The sequence below is a fragment of the Halichoerus grypus genome, chromosome 1 (genome assembly GCF_964656455.1).
Source record: "Halichoerus grypus chromosome 1, mHalGry1.hap1.1, whole genome shotgun sequence".
Classification (NCBI taxonomy): domain Eukaryota; kingdom Metazoa; phylum Chordata; class Mammalia; order Carnivora; family Phocidae; genus Halichoerus; species Halichoerus grypus.
In genome coordinates, this window is record NC_135712.1 from 116,709,312 (window position 1) to 116,735,235 (window position 25,924).

General features: G+C 38.5%; 1 protein-coding gene across 7 annotated transcripts in view; it reads left to right on the forward strand.

The window, feature by feature from the left end:
• SLC9A9 (solute carrier family 9 member A9) overlaps nucleotides 1–25,924 on the forward strand; it is a 682,953-nt gene that overhangs the window by 376,526 nt on the left and 280,503 nt on the right. For all 7 annotated transcript variants that reach the window (XM_078070810.1, XM_078070802.1, XM_078070787.1 and 4 more), the window contains one exon: nucleotides 15,255–15,343. In XM_078070810.1, coding sequence (XP_077926936.1) covers nucleotides 15,255–15,343 — 89 coding nt within the window. The remainder of the gene's footprint in view (nucleotides 1–15,254; nucleotides 15,344–25,924) is intronic.

The following is a 25,924-nucleotide window of genomic DNA, read 5'->3' on the forward strand; positions in this document are numbered from 1 at the left end:
TATTATTAATATGATTACAATGGTAATCCTTACAGATTGATGTTTGAATTTCTATTGCTGGGTTAATAAGAAGGCTAACATTTTAATGTCTTGGAAAATTCACCCAAATTATCCTCCAGAAAATTTGTAACCGTTTATACTTCCACAAACAATGAAAGAGAGCTCATTTACTCACATCTTTACCACCCTAAATCTTACTCATCCCTGCTAATATGATAATCAATTTCCATTTCATTGTGATTTATATTTATTATATTTGTACTGAGGAAAGCATTTTAGTCACATGTCATTGGCAATTTATATTTCTCCTTTGGTGAACTACCTGTCTCTGCCCTTAGTCCTTTTTCCTACTGAGATGCTTACATTTGTCACTTTGAATTTTAGGAGCTTTTTATTTATTTAAAAAAATTAACCCTTTGACTGTCATGTAAGCTATAAATATTCTCCAATTTGTGATTTTATCTCTTAAATATGTTATATTTTCTTGGTTTAGTAAGGGAAAGGGATAGTATGGACATTTTCAACTTCATGCAGTTAACTTTATCTCCAGCTTAGAAAGCCCAAGATTTTATTAATTTTTGCATAGGAAGCCTAAGTGTTTCTCAATGATAATGCATACTTTCTTTTAGTAGTTTTGTTTTTGCATTGGAATCCAACTGGAATTTGTTTTGATATGTAGTACAGGATATAGCAGTGATTTATCTTCCTAGAAGATACCTTCCACTTGTCCTAACACCCTTCAACCATTACCTATGTATTTATAATATAATGTCCATGTCTGTAGATACATATATGTGTATGTATGTTCTGGGTTTTCTATTGTACCACTGAAATTTTGGTCTTCACTGTTTTAATCTGATTTCAGCTTTATTGTTCATTTTAAAATCTAGTAGATCAATCCCTCACCCTCCCTTCCCCATTTTCAAGAGCTTCTTTGCTATACTCACATATTTATTGTTCCAGATGGACTTGAAAATAACTTTGTTAGGTTTTAAGCAGAAAATAACTGAGATTATGATTGCAGTTGCATTAAATTTTTAGATTAATTTGAGAAGTGGTGTTTTTACAATGTTGAGTCTTCCCACCCAGGAATATGTTATGTCTCTCCATTTATTCAAGTCATCTTTTATGGCCCTTAGTAAGTTTTTATAGTTGTCTTCACATTCAATCTACAAATTTCATGTTAAGTACTTTTTAAACTATTTTATATTTGAGGGTATTATGATGAATCAAAATTTCTTCCATTATAGTTTCCAACTGGCTTCTGTTTGTTTACATGCACCTAGACTTCACTAGGCTATTGGATTTACTCTCTGTAGTTTTGAAACCTTGAGCTAGAACTGATGTGTAGAATTAGGATTGATCGGCTGAAGTTGCATCAGACTATCAGGTCTGCCAGAGCTATATCAGCACCAGAAGTATGGCTGAAGCATTCTGGGCACTCACTGTCTTTTGAGCAATGGAATGAATGATTTTAGCTCAATAAGAGGAAAAATTTCCAAAATCTGATTAACAGACTGCTTTATAAGATAATGAGTGCCTTATGCCTGAGAATATACTGAAAGATTGCATTTGTCCATTGGTCAGGATATTCCAGGGCCGATTCATACATCAACGAAAGAATATACTATAAATTACATCAATCTGCAATTTCATTTCCCTAATTATTAGGTTAAAATAGAGACATGTAGACCTGAGGAAACAAGAGCCTAGCTGAGAGGAATATAGTAGACATATGTTGATTTGGGCTCCCCAGCACCCATTCTCATTTTCACTGGTAATAGCATCCTGATATTGCTTAGGGAACTATCCCTCCTCCATCAGATACCATCTTGTTGATCAAGGTGTCTCATCCTCCCCTGCCAAAGAGAATAGGGACATCGAAAGTGAGGTCAATCAGACAGTCTTCCCTTAGGATGTGATCGTTTAGGAGGGAGATAGAAGGATGTATGACTGTTTTGGCACCTGTTCTTTCCAACAGCAAAGCCCTGTTGAAACCCCCTATTTATTCCTGACACAGATTCCTGGGGCTGCCTTTGTGCATGTTTTCTGAGAGCTATCACTCTTCCCTCCAGTAAATTCTTCTCTGATTACAGTAGCCAGAATCAGTGTTTATTGCTTGCAAACAAAGATGCCTAAATGGTACAAGGGAAGGAATAATCCATGATGGATTTCCACAAAAGAAACTGCATAACTTGGTGACAGATCAGAAGGGAAAGAGGCTCAAAGACAGTGCAGCCTCTAGACTAGGACACCTCTTATGCCAGATGCACAGTGATAGGCAAACAAAAGGCTCAAGCTTTTAAAGACAGTTTGCACAGTGTTCATTATCATTTTCGATTCAGCTTCTTATAAAATTCATTATGAACACTTCGGGGGGGGGGCTTGCTCATTACCACATCTTCTGCTTTCACTTTCAGTTTTACTAATTTGATGATGATCATTTGATTTATTTTGATTATCTTTCACTTCAAGGGCCACATTTGCAGCCGCCTCATCTCAGTCACTTGGAAATTGCACCTGCAAGTGTTCAATGGTCACATAAAAGAATTTAGTTTTATGGAAACAAGTGGCTTTTAGACATGCAAATGAAGGTTGGCATTTCTATTACCCAGAAGTTTGATTCTCTGCTGTTGGAAATATACAAGTGCAGTTTGAGAAAACTTTTATTTGGGAAGACTGGGCAGAATGTCAAATGCAAGTGAGAAGTCTTTCTAGAGGATGAGAGTGTATAGATAGAAATGGACTTTAGGGAGTTCTTACAAGCCAGGAGAGCATAGAAAGAGAATGTCTGCCCTACTTACAAAATCAGCCACTTTAGGGATATGTCTCTAGTTTCTGGCTCTTTGGCTCACTGGTTGAGGGATTGGCATAAGTCATCCTATCAATTGGTATCTCAATTTTCTTTACTGCTAAGGTAAAAGGATTTTATTATTTTGTAATGGAAGGACATTGTATATGTTCAAAATGTGGCTTTTGAGTAAATATATGACCCCAAGGTATTCTCTCTCTGAGGTACCTGCTACACATGCATACCTAATTTCTGATCAGGGAGAATTTTTCTTGTGCAGAGTTCTATTTTCTAAAAGTCACTGGGTTACTGAGCCATTATTTTAAATTGAATATTGAAAATAATTCAGCAGTATTATTTATAGCATAATCTCTAATGGAATTGAATCCTGTCATAGAAGCTGCTTTTCAGTTTATAAAGATAACCAAAAAGCACAGCTGGACAGGTTGTTTGAAAATTCATTTTTATAATCTGTTTCCCAGCTGAGACTTTGGAGGTCAGGTTTTTGCCAGAAGCAAACTTTCAGAGACTGTCATTAAACACCCGAAGAGTAAGATTTCTAATGGCAACATTGACACCGTGTCTAATGATTTCTCTGCTTCCAGGCACTGCTGTAGTAAAGACAGCTTCCATTTTTAGATTCCTGGGGCATATTTTATGTCCACTGAAGGCAAAGGAGGGAGAGGGAGACCACTGGCATACCTCATTTTCTCATACAAGAAGTTAAATAGTATAGCTCACTATGTACTCACCTTCAAATGAGCTCCACCTAAGAAAATAAACATATAAAAACCTGAAAGAAAAAAAAGTCCTGATTACTAAGTAATTGGGTTTTCTGTGCCAATTCTAGACAGTAAGAAACTCTGAAAATTTTATTAAATGGATGAAAGCCTGTGATGCTCTGGCCCATTTCCTAAGGGAATTGACAAAGATGTCTAAAAGAGGCACTCAGCACACACAGACATCAGACACAACATAAACCATTAATTCATCTCGATCCCATCAGTCAAGGCATGTTCTCCTGTTGTTCTCAAATGACAAGGGCCTAATTACATTGTCGTGATAAGCAAAAGTTGACACTTGGAAGCTCAGGTTCTGTTTATCTATCAGGTCAATTCTTGAAAGGCTTCTGTAGAGTAAGTAGTCAGGAAAAGGAGAACTTGAGAAAGTCCTTCTTATTTACAATAGACAAAGAAGTAAAATCTCCAAATGAAATGACTATTCCTGGACGTGTTGAGACTTTGCTCGATCTGAGTAAGTTGGCTCATTACTTTTTATCTCCAGCATCTCTCAGCTTGGAAAAAAAAATTGTCTGCAGCTCTTAAGAAGGCTTTAGCTTAGAGGTGAATGTGTTCCATTTGGCTTGCCAGTGATGCATCGCATGACTCGATGGAAAATACGTTTCTAGATCTCAGTAAACAAAACAAATCACTGGGAGGGGACTTGGTTTGAATTGCTTCTTAAAATGAAACTGGCCAGTTTCATCTTCTAAGGGCATGACATTAGGTGACATCTCTTTGCTTAAAACTGCTCATGCTTTCATATTGTCAGAACCATGTGAATCCAACTTAATTAGCCAACAATTCACCAACAAATGAGGTGCACTGAGTATTTTCCAAGCCAAAAATAAAACCTGGAGGCTCAGAATATTAGGCATTCAAACTGTAGTAACAGGCATCCAAAATTCTCAAGGGGATTAGTTAACCAACACACTGAACCAAGGGCAAACATGCAACGTTGCCATCTCAATAAACACAGGTGTAAAGTACATCTCCTCGCATAATAACTCATTAACTCACACCTGCACTTTCTTGAACTGAATAGCTCATCATATCAATATTCAAACAACCTTGCACATGTAACTTGAGTAGTGGACAAATTTACCCCTGCTTTTTTCACTGTAAATGTTTTCAGTCATTGTTTAATGTCTCCTCATGGTGCCAAGAGGCATACGAGGAAGGAAAGAAAGTTCTTTCTTTCTCAAAAACCCGTTTTCTTCATAGGCATGTAGAAGATTGTCAGAAGGTAGATGGCACAAATATATAACACATAGGTGAAGGAGAAAGTACAGTCAAGTATAATTCCCAGGTCCCTATATCAGCTTGATCAATGGTTCATTCCACCAAAATGGGGGGTATACATGAGTGAATACATGCAATAGAAAGGAAGACACAAAAATTATTTCATTCAAAAGTCTTCTAGATTCTATGCAAATGTGGAAACTACATGGAAGGGTATGATGGGCAATTGGACATGGACACCTTGGGTGAGGTTGTTCGTTAGACATTTAGGTGACGGATGTAAATGTGTTAGCTGACTCCAAGGAAATGAAAACTGAAAGAAGTTGGTAAGCTTGGTGAACACCAAGGCTTGAGATGGAATAGCAGGGATATAAATGAAAAAGTGTTTTTTCTTCTTCTCCAGACCCCAATTTAATTTGCATAAATACCCACTGCTGTATTTTGAACGAGATTTTTGTTTTAAATGGAAATTTATAAACCTTGCAACATAGACAGGAAGTAACTCTTAAATGCATGCCCACACTGCACTGGAGAAACCAGAAATAAGAACATAGATTCGTGCTGTTTTCTATATTGATGTTCTTATATTCCACAGACTCATGATTAATCTGCCAACTGTGGCATTGCCAAATATGGTGAACCAGTAATTGTACTCTTTGGAAACTTGGAATCTTTCACATTCCCTGAAGGAGTTTTCCATTTCTTTAAATCTTGGACTTCTCAGTTCCAGGTTCACGTTCAGCGGTGGTGGTAGGAAACCTGTCAGAAATGTCTCTTTTTACTAGATCAAAAATAAATAAAAGCGTGGCATGGAAAAATAACCCATCAACTTTAAAACCCCACAGAGTACCATTTGAGAGCAAAACACATTTTTTTCTCTCTCTCACTCTCTTTCTGTGTTCTGATAATATAATCAATATATCCTGTCCAAAAATGCAATACTCTTCAGTCTTAGAAACCCCTCAAGTCTGCACTTAATGTCAAAGAAAATCATGCTCCTTATGACAGACGTTTATTTTTCAGCTTCTGTATCTGAAGGCTTCATCAACTTTTAATGAAAAAACAACTACTGAATAATGTTATCAGTAACAGAGACTGTAGGTGACAATACTCTTGAATAAGAAAATTTAAATATTAGAAGAAAATGGACCCTGCCACTAATAAATCCAGATAAACATCTATTTGTATGTGAGGATCAAAAACTAATTTCTCTTGCATTCTCTTTTCACAGCAGATGAATATTTTTTGAAATAGAGATTCATTCTTTTGACCAACCTGCATTTCCAAGCGCCTGATGCCTGTCGGCACTGTTATGGGAGTTGGGGGCAATACAAAGAGGCAGGGCGTAGACCCAGTGCTTGAGGAGATCTAGGTCAAGAGGGAGACTCCTGGTAATCTAGCTGGCAGGAGATCAACGTGAAGCTGAGGGACCCCATGTAATTCTTCAATTCCATATATGCAGACCTTGAAGCAAATGGAAAAACTGAGCCACTCAGATCGCAGACATTTAAGATTGAAAAGTGCTTAGAGATCATCTAGAGCAGTGTTTACCAGGGTTTCTTGACCCTTATTGGCAAAAAAATAAATAAAATAAAATAGCCTTATCATACACCTATCTGCACACAAGTGTAATTTTTGCCCACAAAAGTACTTACATACTTGAAAACACACAAAAATTCTAATTAAAAACCGATGTTTTTCTATTTTCTTCCATCTTTCAGTGGGTTTTCTTGTATATTCCAACTTGATGAATACTAATGCAGACCATCTTCTTTAATTCATTGAGAAGAAAACAAGGGACCAGGCAACGAATTTAAATTGCACAAGTCAACCAAGTGGATGAACTGTGACCAGATAGATCCCAGGCCTCTTGATGTCCAATGTAATACATTTTTCCTTATATAATTTACAACCACACACTGAACCTTGATCATATAAGCTTATGTTTATATGTATGCATATATATATATACATATACAGTATTATTAGTACTAATGCTCTCTGAAAGGGTCCAGAAATGGGAATCAAGGAGAACAGTGTACATGGCACTCTGTTAGCCATAAGGTGTTAATTGTCCTATGAAAATTGATGTCTGTGGAAAGAATGAACTTGCCAGCAGAATCATTATTTTTCCCAAAGAATTATGGACCTCCTCATGCTGTTTCCTAAATTTCTTTGCTTGCCAATTAATTTGAATTTAACTGTGTACTTCTTTGTGGTTTCTCAAACAGCTCTTTTAGCTAGTGTCATAAAATATTGGTTCTAGTTCTTGTTTAAAATTTCATAAATGAGTCCCTGCAGCCAGCCCTTTCGGGATCTTGTACACCACTGAAGTCTCACTGTGCAAACAGCGAAAGGCAATACACATGAGTCAGAAAGTATTATTATTTTTTCTAGGCCACTTCTTGATTTCTTTCAGAGCTCCTTGTTATTTCAGATCTCAGATATTTGTGAGCATGTTCCGCTCTCTGTGGACTCAGATGTATGTACTTGATTCCATCCATCATTGCCACAAGACCCCATAAATAGAACTTGAATCCAAGATCTTAGACATGCAACTGTAGCAGTTGGATTTAGTGATTGCTTGTTTTTGCAGCAGAGATGGAAAGAGAATGATCAGTGTTTACTTTTGTTGGGAAGGAAAATGTAACAATGTTTGCCTGCATAGGACGTACATACTGGATGTTTCATATTTCTAATTTTTATAAAAGGACTAATAAAACATGTAAGATAAATGCTTTTGTGCTTACAGTAGTTTGACAATTAATACACTGTGATAATTGTTTCTTTTATTAAGTTTTTTATTCAGAAAAATGTAATTAATCAATTAATTCTATTTGTATTTATGTCCTAACCTATACTTGATTAAAACCCAAAGTGTGCAGATAAACTGCATGTTTCTCACACATGCCCCACAGTCTCCTGCCTCTCTCCCTTCACTCACACTTCCTTGCTCCTGACTCTTCTCATCTTTCAAGGCCCAACTCTTCAACTCTTCTCATCTTTCAAGGCCCAAATGCCTCTGCATCTTTTAGAAAAAATTTCCCCATTTCTCTTACACCTTCCCCAGCCCAAAAGAAATCACACTCTCTCAGGATTTCTGTTTTCTTGTCACCTACTACATTATACCTGCTATGGGATGTCTTTGTGTACGTGTTGTCTCTATGAGGAGATATAAAGCTGCCTGAGGTCTAAGACCAGGTTTATTCATCCTTGTGTCCCCCATAGCCATAAACTGTGCTTTGCTCACTGAATGACCTCCATAGATAAATAGAATTTGAGTAGATGATAGCAGATACCCAAGGTAACTTGCAAAAAACTAGTACCTTAACTGTAGTATTACTGAGAATTGTCTAAGTTTGGATTACTAGGACTAAGGAGCACATTTTCATTTGTTTTTCCTTGACACAGGAGTAACTGTGGAAGATAAGGCAAAAAATAATGATTAAGGGTATAGAATATGCAAGACATGTACTAGATTCTTTGTACTTCTTCCCCCAGCAATGTATTAAACAGGAAGTATTGTTGTGTCTACCCATAGAATGAGCTTCTCTAAGTCACTTCTTCTTTTCATGTCTTCTTCCTTTCATCTACTTCTGGTAATTATAGTAAAATCTAGGATGTACTTATGTTTAGTTTATGAAGCATGTTAATATCCATGACATTGCTCAGAACAGACCTATAGGACAGATCGGGTGCTATCCAAATGAGAAAATTGACTCTTAAATGGGTGAAGCCATTGACCAACGTCACCACTTTTCTGCCTGCAGCCATGACCAGAGAACGGCAGCCTGGGAAGGGTGGAGACCTGACAGACCCCAGGCCCTGAGAGGCATAAACCACACTGTTACTTTACAATTCTTAAATTTACTGACCAAGTCTAGTTTTTATATTTTCTCTTTGACTATTTTGTTTTCATTTTTCTTTTATTAGTTTTTTAATTCTACTTTCTTTGGGTCCATTGTTATGTCTCTTGTCTAGCTTCTTGAGGTAAAATAGTCCAATTCTTTTATTTTTTTTCCTAATGGAATGCATGCAAGACTATAAACTTCCCTCTGAATAATCTGGTTTAATCTCATTGGCTTTGATAAGAAATGTACTCTATACTTACTGTTATTTATTTCTACATAAGCTAAAATTTCAAATTTGATTTCATCTTCAACTCCAATTTCATCTAGAAGAATACAGTTAAAAACCCCTAATGGTTACATTTTTGTTGATATGCTTTTTTTGTTAATTTCCAATTTTATAGCATTGTGATTGAAGAATGTGATTTATTGCTTTTTTTTTTTTTTTGAGGGGGAAAATTATTAAACTGTTTGATAGCAAAATATATTATCAATTTTATTCCTTGCAAATAAGTTCTTTCACATTCTAGTAGTGCTGGGATTAAAAATAAATAATTCTAATATAAAGAAAAAAATTTAAACTCTTCAAATGTCCTTGATAGATAATTGTCCCATGAAACTGAAATTACTTCATGGAATCATGTCAATTCTGGAAAGTTACAGAAAGAAAAAATAGAGACTAAAACACAGAAATAAAATTTAAAAAATTTTTTTATAGTTAGCAAAAGACATTTTGGACCATGCAAGGTCAAAGTCAAGCCATAGCAAAGGTGAAATGATACTTAATACCAAAGTGTTGGTCGGAGATTTGCTTCTCAAAGTGTGATGCTAGGACCAGTGCACGGACATCCCTGGTACTATAAAATGCAGAATCATGGGCTCCACTCCAAACCTACTGAAGCAGAATCTGCATTTTAACAAGATTCCCAGGTGATTCCAATGTACATTAACATTCCGGAGGCATTAGGTAGAGTTTTGAAATCTCTCTTGCTTAATCCAGATTCTTGGGCCATAGCTGAACTTTCAGGTGGGGTCAAGAAGCTTCTGATGTAGGGGAAGGACAGTAGGATATGCTGTAAGTTAAGCACAGCCTGGAAGTGACAAGGACAAGCCAAACAGAGAGGTGAGAAACAGCAAGAGAGAGAAGAAAGGAAGGGGGTTCCTCTGAGGTGAGCTGCATCTGTCGCTTGGACAGTGACATCAGAATTCACTGCATTCAGTGTCGTTTGACCTGAAGGTTTATGGTCTAAAGATTTAGAAACATCTTCTTTCTACACAGAGGAGACTTCCTGAGTTTATCTTTAAACCTCATAGGTCACTTGAAGAAATTAAGTTTTTGTGATTAGAAGGTATGGTAATGTTGTGTTTTAAAATTTTATTTTAGAAGAGTTGTCTGTCTAACAGGATATTTGAAAGTCTGAAAGTTTATCTAGTCTTTACCTTTTGAGAAAGTTGGGCTGCCTCTACTCAAAATGTCTAAAGGTTTCATTTGGAACCAGCATTAGTTCCTCGTCCTTAAAAAAAAAAAAAAGGCTAAATTGAGGTGTTAATCCTAGTAAACTAATAAAATAGTATATAGGAAAATGACAGACCCAGGGAACTGGAGGATATTCAAACGCTTCCTTTATGAAATTTTTTTTTCCCACAGCAGCTCTGGCAGACAATCATTCAACCCAAGCATTTCAAATGATAGGGAACTTCTCACACTTCAAGGCAGCCACTCCATTGTAGGATAGTGCTCGTATTTTGGAAAGACCATGTGATTGGGAATCAGAAGACACATGTCCAGGTGCAACCCATGCCTCTTTAATAGTTCTTGGCCTAACTTACTTCCTTCCCCCAAGTCTTTTGTTCCAATCTAGTGGCTCAAATTCACACTTTTTTAAAATGCCAATTCTAACTATAAGTAGGATTGAAAGGAGACTGAGTCCAGTCTTTGGGGGCTTGGCACAGCATCTCAGCTGCCATTGGCATCCTCCATTGTCCAGTTATAACAGGAGGGTGCAGAGCAAATGGATTTTATTACCAGATGACAAACCTTCAATGGTTTCTGAGAACGATCAACGTTTAGGATGAGAAGGGACCCACAAGAGAGTACTGGTCAGGATTCAGTCAGGAAAAGAGAAACCGGCTGGCTAAGCCCAGAGTTTAATGCAGGAGATGGGGTGTATAGGTGGTAGAGAGCTGAAAAAGTACAAAGGGGGCACTGAGGCTATCCAGGTAGTAATTGCAGGAAGCAAGTGTAAACCCTTGGGACAGGAGGAGCAAATGGAAGAGAATCTAGAAGTTCCTAAGAGGAAACTGCTGAGCTGGGACCCAGACCTGTGAGGTCATTGGCTGGCTATTGTTGCTTTCTCTGAGGGGGCCCATGGGGCTGGAAGCAACATGAAAGCTATGGTGAAAAACCACTGTGAGATGCCACTGACAGGAGCCGCAGGCAAGCAAGAAGACAGCAAGGCCTTTTCTCCCCTCCTAGCCTCCTTCTGGGGCCCATATCCGCAGAGCTCTCCAGGATCTGGGGAAGGAAGATGTGGTCTGCAGAGCCCCAGCTCCAGGATCACAGGGAGAGCACAAGAAGGTGGGTTTGGAGCCAAGACGCTAGTTTGCTGACTTGCACCAAATGGTATCCCCTTGTACACCTGAGAATCTGAGATACAGAGCATGTGAGAGAGTTGTCTAGGGCCCTACATAACAGTAGTACAGCTAGTGCTGGCCGGCATAGGGATGCAAAAATACAGTGACAACTAAAATCCACTCTTGTAAGAGAGAAAACTCTCAACTCTGAATCCGCTTAGATGGCAGAGAATTTATAGGTGTATTTAGATGAAACATTTTCAAAATATGTTTTGGCTTGTAAAAGTCATACTAACTACAGTAATTTGTGTGAGTTAATTAATTACTAAGGTATAGAATTATGATTTTGTAGGCTAATACTCAAGGTTAGATCAACTCAGTTGTTTTATTTTAATTACAGCACCAAGCTTCTGGTCATATAGGCACACTTTTCATTGTTTGTTTGTGTGACGTATCTGTACACAGAACTAAAAAAAAAAAAAAAGTATTAGCAGAAACATTGCCTGTTAGTGTTCTAATGAAGGCAAGGAAACGAAAACCAATGGAACTACTAGGGAATATATCCTCAAACAAGATACCAGCCCCTCCGGATATGTAATCTTCATCATCTTATCTCGATTTGCCTGGGACATCAGAAATGATATTTTTTAGATGGTTTAAGATTACCTTAAAACATTCACAGATGGTCTGATACAGGCAGTAAAGCACAGGAAGTTTGTGAAATTTTGAATCTCAGCTCTGCCCCTTTCAAGGTGACCTTAAGTAAATTACTTTTGTTTCTTACATGTTACATAGGAATAGGAATATGCATTAATTTATTCAACAAATACTCACTGAATGCCTACCATGTGCCTGGCATTGCTCAAAGGGTTAGAGACCAGTGAATCCCCCTGCATTCAATGAGCTTTCCTTTGCCATTCTAGAAGGCAGAAAATAAACACAGGAATTTATAAAATGTTAGGTGGCAGTAAATAATATTAAAAGGAACAAAGCAAGATAGGCAAGGAGAGAATGATGGGAGGGATCATTTTTATAGAATGCATACAGAAGACCTATCTGATAGTGTAATATCTTTTTTTTTTTTTAATTTTATTTATTTATTTGACAGAGAGAGACACAGTGAGAGAGGGAACACAAGCAGGGGGAGTGGGAGAGGGAGAAGCAGGCTTCCCGCGGAGCAGGGAGCCTGATGCGGGGCTCAATCCCAGGACCCTGGGATCATGACCTGAGCCGAAGGCAGACGCTTAACAACTGAGCCACCCAGGCACCCCTGATAGTGTAATATCTTAAGGAAAGGAGGGAGTCATGTGGATATCTGAAGAGCTTTCCCAACAGTAGGAACCAGAAACTCAAGGGCCCTGCAGTGGAATGTGCTTAGCAAGGATATAGTGTACAGCAAGGGATGAGTATAGTAGGAGATGAGCTTAGAGAACTGTGGGAAGGGAAGAAGGGGGCTGGACTAGATCCTACAGGGCCTTTTATTCATGGGGACCTATTACAAAGTTTAGGGAAGAGAACTGACATGATCTCACATGGTCTCAATTGTCTTAAAAGAATCACTATGGCTGGATGGAAGCTAGACTGCGGGAGCCTAACAGGGGAGACAAGGGGACCAATCAGGAATCTGTAATCTAGGCAAAAAACAATGATGGTGGCTTGGAAAATGTGTTAGGGGAAGCAGCATTGAGAAGTGGCTGGGTTCAGGTAAGTTTCAAAGGTCAAGCCAACAAAATCACTGATCTACAGAGAGAGGAAAAGTAAATGGTGATCCAGAATTTTAGCCTGAGCAGCAAGAAGAATGGAAATGCTGTTACTGAGAAGGGGAAGACAGTAGGAAGAGCTGGTTAATAGTGCTAAGCCTATTGTGAAATAATAAATCAATGCAATAAATAAGATGACATTAAAAAAAAAAAAACCACAACGGTGCATTCTTGGCCCACCATAGGTGTTCAGCCAGTCTTAAATCTCCTCCCTATCCTTTATAACACTTCTTCGTTACCACTTCTTGTTCTCAGAATACATTTATGCACTACCCACACACTCTCCCACCCTTTTTATTCATCACTTCTCTGCAAATCAATATACAATCAAAACGTTTCCACATCAGTGGGAGGGTCAGCTAAACCTCACCCAGAAAAATCTCCAACAGACGATAGAATCAGCAGAGATAGGTAAATTACATTTTTAAATAAGGAAAGAAAAATATTTGATAACAAAACAACATGCATGGCAATCTTCCTAGTGCCTCAAAGTACTTAAAGTGCTTCAGTACCCTATAAGTTTCCCTGGTATTGGTTGTTTTTTAATAGAATTTTTGTGAAGAGTAATATATAATATTTTATAAGCATCCTTTTCTTAGAATTTCTGAAGAGAGGCTAAGAAACGGAAAAGTTACCCAAAAATCTATAGACTGCTTACTGCATGTATATTTCTTGGTAAAATTTCCTAGTCATTTTTATTCTTTTGCCTAAAACTTTGAAGCATATTAAAAGGAAATAAGTAATGTAAATGTCTATGCACTTGTATTAGGTAAATATGTCTTAGCAATACTTTATCCAAAGCCAATCCAAGTAATAACCAACATATAAATAGAAGCATACAGTCTAAATACCAAAAAAAAAAAAAAAAAAAAAAATGCTTGGTTCTTAAAATTCTTTACTGTGGATTCATTTGCGATGTCAGTATTCAGTTCACATATCTCTATACTCTTAAGAATCATCAGCATTTAATTTATGAGTGTTTTTAGTTGGAAAGATTCTGCTGCTTAAAATTCAATTTGATTCCCTTGGTCTGACTTGAGGAATACTTACATCTTGTGTTTTTCCCAAAGCCCTCCTCTATGCTCAATTTCCCATAATTAATAGAATCTTTAATCCAAAGTAAAATGCCATGCTCACCACTTCCCTACCCCAGCTCAGGGGTGATAACAGAGAATAACAGCCCAGAGACAAATAACAACATTTGTCTCATGGTTGCTACTCTTCTACCCCCCGGGAACGCCTAGTGTATGTATGGCTTCATGTCGCATTTAAAGCTGGGTATACTGATGGCTTAAGAAATCAATCCTGCAGGGGCGCCTGGGTGGCTCAGTCATTAAGTGTCTGCCTTTGGCTCAGGTCATGATCCCAGGGTCCTGGGATGGAGTCCCGCATCGGGCTCCCTGTTCCGCGGAGAACCTGCTTCTCCCTCTCCCTCTGCCTGCAGCTCTGCCTACTTGTGCTCTCTCTCTCTCTCTCTCTCTCTGTCAAATAAATAAATAAATAAATAAATAAATAAATAAATAAAATCTTTAAAAAAAGAAATCAATCCTGCAGCCAGCCTAGAAGCGGCTGAGGGCCCACTGTGGGTGGGAAGCACACAAGAACAGACCAGCTTACCTGCAAGGAGCGTGTGCCTTGGATGTACGCACTAGATTCTTCAGCAGCAGAAAATAGAACACCCAGCTTTGTCAGGGAGGCATGGGGCCAACAAGGACCTTTCTCTCATGCTTGGCAAGGAGAGGCGTTGGCAGGGGCAACAAAACCCTTATAGATTTCTTAAGTTTGTGACTCATGGTTTTCAATACTAAATTATGTATGACAGGAACCTCTTCAGGTTCCTCAGGGTACCCAGTGAAAAGCAAATGTTTGAGCGAATATGCCAGCATTTAGGATAAAATGCAAAAAAAAAAGCAGTTGGCGCTGGCTATGAGAAGCCCAGAGTTGACCACGTAGTCTTTTGTTCATGTTTCCCCAAGTATAACTTTCTTAACTCGTGACCAAAGAATCATTTATCCTCAGGAAGAATGTACTTCTTAATACTTTTCTTGGGGTTAATCCTGTAGGACCCGTGTTTAAAACAAGTAGCAAGGTATACCCCAATACAGGATCCTCTTAATTATGGAGGCTGATAATTATGGTAATTATTAGCAGTTTTAATTCACTGACACCAAGTCCCTCTTCTTCTAGCTGTTGTGGCCCTACCCTTTGGCTTAGATGGGAAAGGAAATTGGTTTTGACCAGTATGCTTTTTGAATTTCAGGAATAGTTGCTGTTCTCTTCTGTGGAGTCACGCAGGCACATTATACCTACAACAATCTGTCGTCGGATTCCAAAATGAGGACTAAACAGGTAAAAGAAAAAATTCACTACAGGCTTTGTCTCTTTTCACAGTGTAATGGTTATGTTGCAATTCTGCCAATGCACTCGGAAAGAATTTCATTAGTGAAGGAAGAAAGTAAGCTTAAGGCTTCATTATGGGTTGGATATTTATAGATTTTTTTTTCCTCCAGGATAACCATTAAAATTCTCTTGGTAAGCAAAAATATAGTTATAATAGTCTCTCCCTCCTGAGAAATGTGGAACATAGACTGTCAGTCTTGAAGATGAAAGGTCCACAGTCGGTAATAATTCACAGTCACTTACATCTAAAAGCATTATAAAGCATGTGAGATTGGGTAGTTATATAGAGAGAAGGAAATGAAGAAAAATAAGGAAGCAATGTTTGGTCTTTAATTGGGTGCTTTCACTTCTAAGTAAACTCAGCTGCCAGTTGTCGCACTAGCGGAATGTATCTCCCATATGCCAAAAACGCATGTGTTTGGATATTTGGACATGAACCCTCATAGATTGCTTACACAAACGTGCTGCACAGCCCCTCTGTGCCAAGCACTATGCTAGATACTAGGGAGAAAAGGACATAGGCTATGACCTTGTCTTTAAGAGGTTCATTATCAAGTCTGTTGATGAGGATAAGGATGTGGAATGAACAATTAATTATCCACAGTGTGATACAGACTGTGATAGGAATATCTGTATAGGATGTTTGGGGAGCATTCATTAGGGCATCCTCTTTAGTTAGGATTGGGAAGGTGAAGAGAAAGTTTCCCGAGACGTTGTCTGATCTGAAGCTTGAAGTACAAATAGAAGTCAATTAGGTAATCATGTGGGATCTAGTGGGTGGGAAGGTAGCATGAAGAGCATTTGAAGCCAAAGTTGAGGATGGACAAAAATCTCTGAAGCAATTGATCAAAGCACTGTAACTAGTTCCGTGTGGCTAGTGAATGGGATTAGGCAACAGTGAGGGATGAAACCACAGATAGAGCCAGAGACCAGCTTATGAAAGGACTTCCATACCTTGCGAAGGAGTGTTTAGACTTTGTCCTAAAGGTAATGGGGAGTGTCTTAACCAACAGAAATGTATCGTATGAGAAATGTAGAAGTCTAAGATCAAGATGTCAGCAGGATTAGTTCCTTCTGAAGGGCTGTGAGGGAGAATCTATTCTATTCCTCTCTCTTAGCTTCTGGTGGTTTTTGAGCTATCTTCGGTGTTCTTTAACTTGTAGACACGTCATCTTAATTTCAACCCTTCATGTTCACATGGCGTTCTCTCTATGAATGTGTTTGTCTCCAAATGTCCCTTTTTTATAAGGACATAGTCATATTAGATTAGAGGCCCACTCTACTCTACTATAACCTCATTTTAACTCAACTAATTATATTTTACATGACCCTATTTCCAAATAAGTCCACTTTCTGAGGTACTAAGGGTTAGGACTTCAACATATGAATTTGGGGGGAGGCCCCATTCAGCCCATAAGAGGAAGTCACTGAAGTGTCTGAAACAAAGTAATTTTAGGATAATTGGAGTTCCATTTTAGAAATATGACTCTGGTAGACAAGAGGAGCATGGATCAAATGACATCTGTATCAGTTACCTTTTACTGTGTAACAAACAACCATACAACCTAACCTCAGTAGCGTCCGAAAATAACATTTATTTGTCACACATCTGCAGGATTTAAGTCTAGAGTGGGCTTGGCTGGGGCATGTGCTGGTGCCATCTGTCTGTCACTCTTCTCCTAGCAGAAGAGCAAGTCTTAAGGTGCAAGTCCATTTAAAGCCTCTGCTTGCATCACATTTTCACATCCTATTGGCCAAAGAAAATCATACGCCTGAGCCTGTGGTCAAGAGACTGAGCAGGTCACCAGCCCACAGTGGAAGAGCACTGCAAGGTTATGTGGTAAGGAGTATGGATATAGAGAATAATGAAGAATTGGACCAAATGATTGCAATCTACCCCAAAATGCAAATGGAGGCAGAGAATCTTCTATAATAAGCCCAACAATGCTGGGTACTTAATATAATATTGGGACGGTGGGGGTAGAGAAAGCCAAAGTTACATCTGAGCAAAACCTATAATTGGCCAGGAATTCCTAAGTAGTTTTTGAAGATTTACCTTAAACCTCTCTAAAATGGTTATTAGCTTCCTCTTTCTCTTTGTCATGTCCCAAGCTCAGTGGGCCCTCACCCTACCTCCCACCTACCCAGGGACTCTCAGGTCACCCTTCCCCCTCTGACCATCAGAGGAATTATAAAGATGCAATTATAGATATTTTAAGGACCCATAGTTTTTAAAAATGAAAAAAAAAATGATACCAATACCTAGAAACTCCAATATAGTTTTAATTATGGAGACTACAGCATTCTCTAGGGTTTAAAGGGAAATGTCTTGGGCTGGCTTTTTCTGACCTTGTCTGGTTCTCTGAGCATTTGTATTCTGGGGAACTGAACTCTGGTTAGGGACTTGCACTTTTAAGTCACGCTATCTAGACTGCTCAGCAGAACTTCAAAGATAACTCATCTCATGGCAAGACAGCAACCTAGCACCTCGGGGAGACAAAGCCAAAATCAGTGTCCCACAGCCTTCCCTTCTCATACCTTTCTTCATTTCTTTTCTCTCAGGATTTATCATCTTCTATTTCTTTTTCTCTCAAAGTACATGTATATCTTGCATATGTACATATTTAGATACACATGCATACCTCCACGCCCCTATTTTCCACCCTAGGGTATAGAGTCTGAGGTCACCCTTTGAAAGAAATGATATCCAGCCCTTTAACTTCACAGATAAGAGGTTTGTGGCCATATCTGTACCAGTGTAGCAAGCAAAGTTCAAACCCCATGTGGGAAACCAATTACAAATTGTAAAGAAAGGCTGAGGCAGGTATTATAGAGGTTACCACTATGTCCGCTCTGAAACTGGGAAAGATTTGGAAAGTATTATATGATAATACATGGTTATAGAGAACAGTATCTTCCTTTGTACCTCCCCACACTGTGTTTACTGTCAGTGAGAAAAGTAGAAGTTACCCAGGCTCTGTGCCTCCGTCCCCAGAACTGTTTAATGGGAACAAAGGAAGTCAATTAGTGAAGTCTAGGGACTATCTATGCAAATCAACTTTGTATCGTAAAATGCAAAGGTGATATGGTTTAGAAAGAAATTTTATTCATGGACTGTGCCTGTATCAGCTAATCAAATAGCTACATCTGGATACAAAGACTTTTGAGAATTCTATATCCTTTATAGCTTCAAGTATTAGAGTGCCTTTTTAAAATTGCATTTTCACTTTAAAATATGTTTTCTGAATTGATTTTCACTCCAACCTATGAAAAAACATGTAACTAACATCACTACGTGTTAGGCACAGAGCAGCATAACAGAGACACTCAGGTGCTGTTACTCACCACAAGGATTTATATTTTGATAGCAAATCATTCTATTAAAGAGTATACGAACATGTGCAGTAATCCCTTGCCCTGGACTTGCAGTGATTTGCTTCCTTTAGGGTATTCACACCTAGCCCTAGGAATAGACAAATACTGTAAGCCCTGACTCCTGCCCGAGAAACTGAACACTGCTAGAGGTACTCAAGATGGACATCAGCACATAGTAGTCTGTGAGCCTAGAGGTTTCACCCTGAACCGTCCAGAAGACTGCATACAGACCATGATACTACTCACACAGACCCCAGCCTGCCTCCCAACACTTTCCTCCTTTATGCCCTCACTTGCTAAGCAGGCCTAGGAGCTGGTAATCTAGGCCAAATTCCAGGGTGTTTCCATAGCTATCTTTACCTTGCCTGAGGCTAACTTGCAAAACCATGCACTTCTATACCAGCCCTTTTAACTAGAATTTCTCCTTCCCTTCCTGCAGTTCCCACCTAAAAATTATTTTCAACATATACACATTAATACAACATTAATTTAAATAATTAACATGTATTATGCATTAACATGTATGAAGTACTTATTTCATTTACTTTCTACTTACTTTTCTACATAAGAAGTAGCTCTCCTTATTATCACTGCTTACCTTCATTCATTTAACTAATATTTTTTGAGAGCCTTTTTTGTTCCAGTCACTGTTCAAGGTGCTGGGGTACAAGAGTGAACAAAAGAGAATTTCTTCTAGTAGAGGATATTTTTTGTAATCAGAACAAATGTGCTAAATACATAGTGTGTTTATGGCAAGTCATAAGGCCAATGATAAAGCAGAGAAGGGAGTTAGGAGTGTAGGTATGGGGAGGCAGGGTTGCAATTTTAGATGGGGTGGTCAGGGAAGGTCTCAATAAGAAAGTGATAACTGAAAGAAGTAGAAGAGAGAGTTATGGGGACATTTGGAGCAGAGCTGTCCAGAAATTGGGAATGACAGATACAGAGGCCACCTGAGGCAAAATGACCAATGTGGCTGAGGGAAAGTGGACCGGGGGAGAATATGACAGACAGTATGAAGGCAGTGACAGGAACAGGTCATGGAGAGCCTAAACAAGGTGAGGAAACATTGGAGGCTTTTAAGTAAAGGCATGGCATAATACGATTTAAATTTTAAAGAATGGAGGCATTATTTATTAGCCAAGGAGCACTGCAAGACAGCAGGTTTGAGGGACAATTCAAACAGAGTATTGACTTGTTACATTTGAGATGTGTATTAGTCAATAAAATGGAGCTGTTGAGTAGCTTGTTGGACAAAGAATTCTGAGGTTCAGGAGAGAGGTCGAGGTGAGAAGTATAATTTTGGATGTCATCAGCGTAGAGATGATATTGAAAACATAAAACTAGGTGAGTTGTCTAAGAGAGTAATGGGGAGAGAGCCAGAAACCAAGCCCTGAGGCATTCCAATGGTAAGACGTTGGGAACCAGCAAAGGAGTTTGAGAGATAGTAGCCAGTAGGGAGAAGGAAAATAAAGAAAATATGGTGTCCTGGAACTCAAATGAAGAGAGTGTCTCAAGAAGGAGCATGATGAATTGTGCCAAATTTTGCTGAATGGTCAAGTAAGATGAAGAGCATGAACATCATTGATGACATTGGTAAGAACCATATTGGTGAAGTATCAGGGTAAATGCCTAATTATAATAGGTTCAAGAGAGGATGGAAGGAAAGAAATTGGAAACTGCATTTATGGACATGTTTTTCAAAGGAGTTTTGCTGGGAGCAGGGAAATGAGATGCTAGCTGGAGGGAGAAGTGAGGCCAAAAGAAAAATCTTTTTATTTTTAAGGTGGAAAAATAGCAGTACTTTTGTATGCTGATAGGAATAACCCAGAAAAGAGAAGACAGTTAGAGGGTTTGCCAAAACTTGTAAGTGGCAGAGGCAAATTTTGTACTTAGATCTTTTGACTTTGTAGTTCAAACTATTTTGTCTGTTAGTAAATATTTTTTTCTTTTTTAAAGATTTTATTTATTTATTTGAGAGAGAGAGAGAGAGGGAGAGAGCTCATGAGCAAGGGGAAAGGGAGAGGGAGAAGCAGGCTCCCCGCTGAGCAGGGAGCCTGATATGGGGCTCGATCCTAGGACCTTGGGGTTCATGATCCCAGGACCCTGGGGTTCGTGACCTGAACCAAAGGCAGATGCTTAACTGACGGAGCCACCCAGGCGCCCCAGTAAATATTCTTTGATTAATAGATGCAATAGCAGCAATTGTGGGGCTTAGCATCATTTATTTCAGTAAACCTTGAATGGATGGATGAATGAATGAATGAATGAATGAATGAATGGTTTGGCAATCGTTATTATACTTTCAGCTAATTAAGGTAATGAGTCATTTATCTTATATTTAATTCTATAATTTTTGAAAATCTAGCAATTTTAGTGCATTTTAATTTTTTACTAAAGTACAGGTTGGGGTTGACATAGATATTTTCATGCATTTATTTTTGAAAGCTAGATTCTTTGTCTAGCATTTATGAAAAAACAATAGCATCTTCATTATAGCACATTCTTTCCAGATGCTTATTTTATTTTCATTCCCCCCAGATGATATTTTGAGTGTTTATCACCATTGAATGGAAAGGCAGCAATGCAAATCCAAATTTATATTTCCAATAAAAAAAAATGGTGCCAAATTGGATGTGCTGTGCATGACTTTGTAAGAAACTCAAGAAAAAGATCTGGAATGTGGGAGAGGTCAGATGATACGGTGGAAAGAAAACTGGGAGTCCAGAATGCTGGAGTTTGCCCTTCATCTCTATGACTAATGGTGGAGGCCTTGGTTAATTAATTTAACACCTGTGAGCTTCTGTTTTCTCATTTGTAAAATGAATGATTGAACTATATGACTGGGTTTTAAGGATCATGCTCTAAACCTAACATCCTGTGACTTGACATAGAGCATAAGATATGCATCTGGTTCCTTCGCCCAGACTAGAATTGGGCAGAGATCACTTGCTTACAGACTGCAATGCATGAAGATGAGAGGAGGGATCAGAGTTTGCCATTGATCTTGAGAACAAATCACTGGGTAGACCATGTGTAATAAATTGTCAAATCAAATCTGAGGGTGAAGCGATCAAAAACCAAAGTCCCTGGTTTATCCTGGGGTGAAAAGTTTCACTGAGGGCTGGGTATTTCTTTTGGAAATCTCCCTGTTCCTGAGTGGTAGTAATGGCTTTTTCTAAGACTGTCTATATCCCTGAGGTGGAGAGTACAGAGCTTATATTGTTCCCACTGAGTCTCAAAATCTGACTTTTTGAGTCAGATGGAAGGGCTTTCCAGCTTTTCAATTCAAGCATGGACTGATGGTAGACTAAGCACCACATGACTGTGTGGCAGAAATCATGCTAGAAACCAGAGAGACCAAGACAAATAAGACCCGATTCTCATCCTTAGGTGTTTCTGATATAGCAGGGGACACACACTTGCACATGCACACATGTGCACACACATGTGTCTACATATGCTAGCACACACGTGCACACACAACAACCCATGTGACAAATGTTAACACAGAGGGATGTGCAACATGTCATGGGAACCAGAGGACTGAATTGCTTCCTGGAGGCAACGTGTTCATGGGAAGCTGACTGTGAGTTGGATGTTTGGATAATTAGATTATCATGCAGATTTCATGGGGGATGAAAGCAAAGAGAAAAGAGTAGGCAAAAGCATAAAACTAAGGAAGAGCTCAACAAGTCCCAGAAACAGAGGTAGTGCACTGTGACCGCGGTAGCCTTGGGGAAGTAGGTAGGAGTGTGTTGAGGTGCTAGTACAGGCCAGGGAGCAGAAAGGGAAGGGTGTGGGAGAGAGCTGAGAATTAAAATGGAGAGATGATTTCAGGTAGACCTTTTAGTGTCTCACTGTGCTACATTTAGCCTGTATCCTATAAGGCTAATAACTGCTTAAGGCTTTTAGGCATAGAGATGATGATAATTATCAGATTTGTGCCTTACAAAGATAATGAAGATAGCATCATGGAGGAAATGATATCAATCTATGACATCCATCTCACTGCTCACCACACTTCCTTTTGATAAACTATATATATATATATATATAACATCTAAATTTATCTTAACCTTCTGTACCTCTAGACCTATTTTTGTCCTGTCTAACCTCTTCGGATGTTGTGGTCTATATGAAAAGTTATGGAAATTTACCATTTGATTTTTGCCTTAAACTTAGGAGTTCATTAAATACTTGCGGAATTAATAAATGAATGAATGAATGAATGATGACCATTAACATTCCCAGACAAAAAATAGAGGGGAAGCAATATATGCTAATTAATGGTTTTATTTAATTCTGATATGATGCATTAATTTAAATGTAATGAGTTGGATGCATAAAGCGAATGTCTAGGGTAATCATGAGATATTGAAAGAAAGATCAAGTACAATTCCATTACTTGTGTGAGTTTCCTGCAGTGTGCCTTCACCTTATTGATTTGCATTACAGTGGTTTTTGATTATGGTTTTGTGCAATTTTTCTCCGTCACTTTTAACAAAAGCAGGCACGTTCCATCCCAGTTACCTGTTCCAAGGCACAGTGGAGAGAAAGAGAGAGAGAATGTCATGGGCAACAATGCCCCTGCTTCCCTGGTTTCTGAGAAGTAAGATCAAAGATATCTTCATAAAGCATAGAATTGCCTTTTTTTATTTTTTTACTCTAATTACATTTCTTTTGTCAAGATTTCTACCACTTTTCTTCTTCCCTTCATTCAAAGTACCTTTAAAAATGCCATCCTAGAAGGGTTGAATTTATAAATGATGGCAAAGTGTTTAAATTTCTCCTTAGCTAAGCTGGTGATTCTTTTCAATGAAACTCATTATATTGTATAAAGGACATTTAGTAGTTCGGCTAATAAGTGTTCTTTTTTAAATGCTAATGAGAGTGGAGCTCCCACATCATGGCAAGAGCACACTGTACTTTTAGTGCCCAGAAAGAATTATTGTCTGAACCCTTAGTTCAGAAGCCTTACTCCACAAGCGGTGTACATTACAGTAGGGGTCACAAATGACCATTTGGTGCCCTCAGTCATGGGTACCTGCTATATGCTGGGTACTGAGGCCCAGGGAGAAATAAAACTAAGTAAGACATTAACTGTGCTTTCCCTGGAAAATCTTTCATGTAAATTTTTTCTTTGATAAAACTCTAATTGTACTGTAACTTCTCAATTAAATTGTAGCTACTCTTTTAACAACACATCTGTGTTTGTTTATCATAGTATATAATTGCAGTTGAATTTTTTAAGTCATAAAATCCAAGAAGTTCAGGGGTGCATGGGTGGCTCAGGTGGTTAAGCATTCAACTCTTGAGTTTGGCTCAGGTCACAGTCTCAAGATCATGAGATCAAGCCCCAAGTTGGGCTCCAAGCTGGGCGTGGAGCCTGTGTAAGATTCTCTCTCTGCCCTCTCCAACCCTCAGCCCTGTGCATGCGTGCTCTCTAAAAAAAAAAAAAAAAAAAAAAAAAAAAGAATCCAAGAAGTTCAGAGTGAGGTGGGGCTATAAAGATAAGCTTTTAAACCCAAAACTGTATTGGAGGAAACTGAATCCCAAGGAAGTTCAATGACTTGGCGGGGTAGAGTCAGTTTTCCAACCCAGGGGCCAAACTAGACATAAATCAGTGCTCAACGGATATGCACTGTAAGCTAAAAATACCTAGTACCTACCTCTAAAAGCAACCTTTGGTGTATTAGTTATCTGTTGCTGTGTAACAAATTACCCCCAAACTTAGAAGCTTAAAACAACAAATTTTTATTATTTCATAGTTTTTGAGGGCTCTGAGTCCAGGAGCATCAGTTTAGCTCGCAACTCTCATGATGTTGTAGACAAGCTCTTGGCCAAGGCTGAAGCATATGAAGACTTGAGTGGGCCTGGAGGACCCACTACAAGATGGCTTACTCACATGGCTGTTGGTAGAAGGTCTCAATTCTTCACCATGTGTCATCCATAGAGCTAGCTGCTTGAGTGTCCTCCATGATATGAAAGCTTACTTTTCCTCAGAGCAACTGAAACCAGAGAGAGGAGAGGGAGCGAGAGAGCAAGAGAGTAGAAATGACTTTTATTAACTATCTTCTGAAGTCACACACTATCACTTCTACCATAATCTGTTTGTTAGAAACAAGTCACTAAGACCAGTCCACACTCAATGAGAGGGGAGTTAAGCTCCACCTCTTGAAGGGAGGTATATCGAAGAATTGTGGACATATTTTAAAACTACCATGGTACCTGATGATATTTTTGGAAGCAATTGGTTTCAATTTCTTATATGGTTGAATGTTCAGGTTTTCTACTTCTTCAGTCAACTTTACTTTCCTAGTAAACTATTTTCTCCTGATTTTCAAAAATGTTAATAACAATTGTTGAACTCCATATTGTGCATGGCAATATAAATATGTGTCTCATTAAATTATCCCAATTAATATTCACTGAAAGATCCATAAGGTAAATACCACTATTAGTCACATTTTGCAAAGGATAGAGTTGTGCATCATAACCCATTATTATTTTTCAATATTGTTTTAATACATTTGATTATATACCTTTCCTATAGAAAATGATGTGTATGTATTCCCCCCTTTTTTTAACTTATGAAACTGCATATTATACCAATCATTTTAAGAAACAGCTCTGGGATTTACTTATCCATTCCACTACTGTTTCCTATAATTCATTCTTCTCTACCTTATCGCTATTATTGTCCTTCCTCTTCTTTCTCAGCTTTAACACTGGCCCCAAAGGGCCTTAATAGGTAGAACCAAGAAAGTCTTTTCATTTTCCACCCAAGTATTGGTGCTATCACTTCTATTCTGTTCACCTCTTTATCTTGTGACAGATATTTTATTCCATTTTGCTACTGTTGGTTTTCTGTTTTTTCAAGATTCATCATTATTCCATGCAGCTAAGAGTAATTGAGTATTGGGGCGCCTGGGTGACTCAGTCATTAAGCGTTTGCCTTCCACTCGGGTCATGATCCCAGGGTCCTGGGATAGAGCACCACATTGGGCTCCCTGCTCGGGGGGAAGCCTGCTTCTCCCTCTCCTACCCTCCCTGCTTGTGTTCCCTCTCTCGCTGTGTCTCTCTCTGTCAAATAAATAAATAAAATCTTTTAAAAAAAAAAGAGTAATTGAGTATTATTAGTTGTTTTCTTCTACT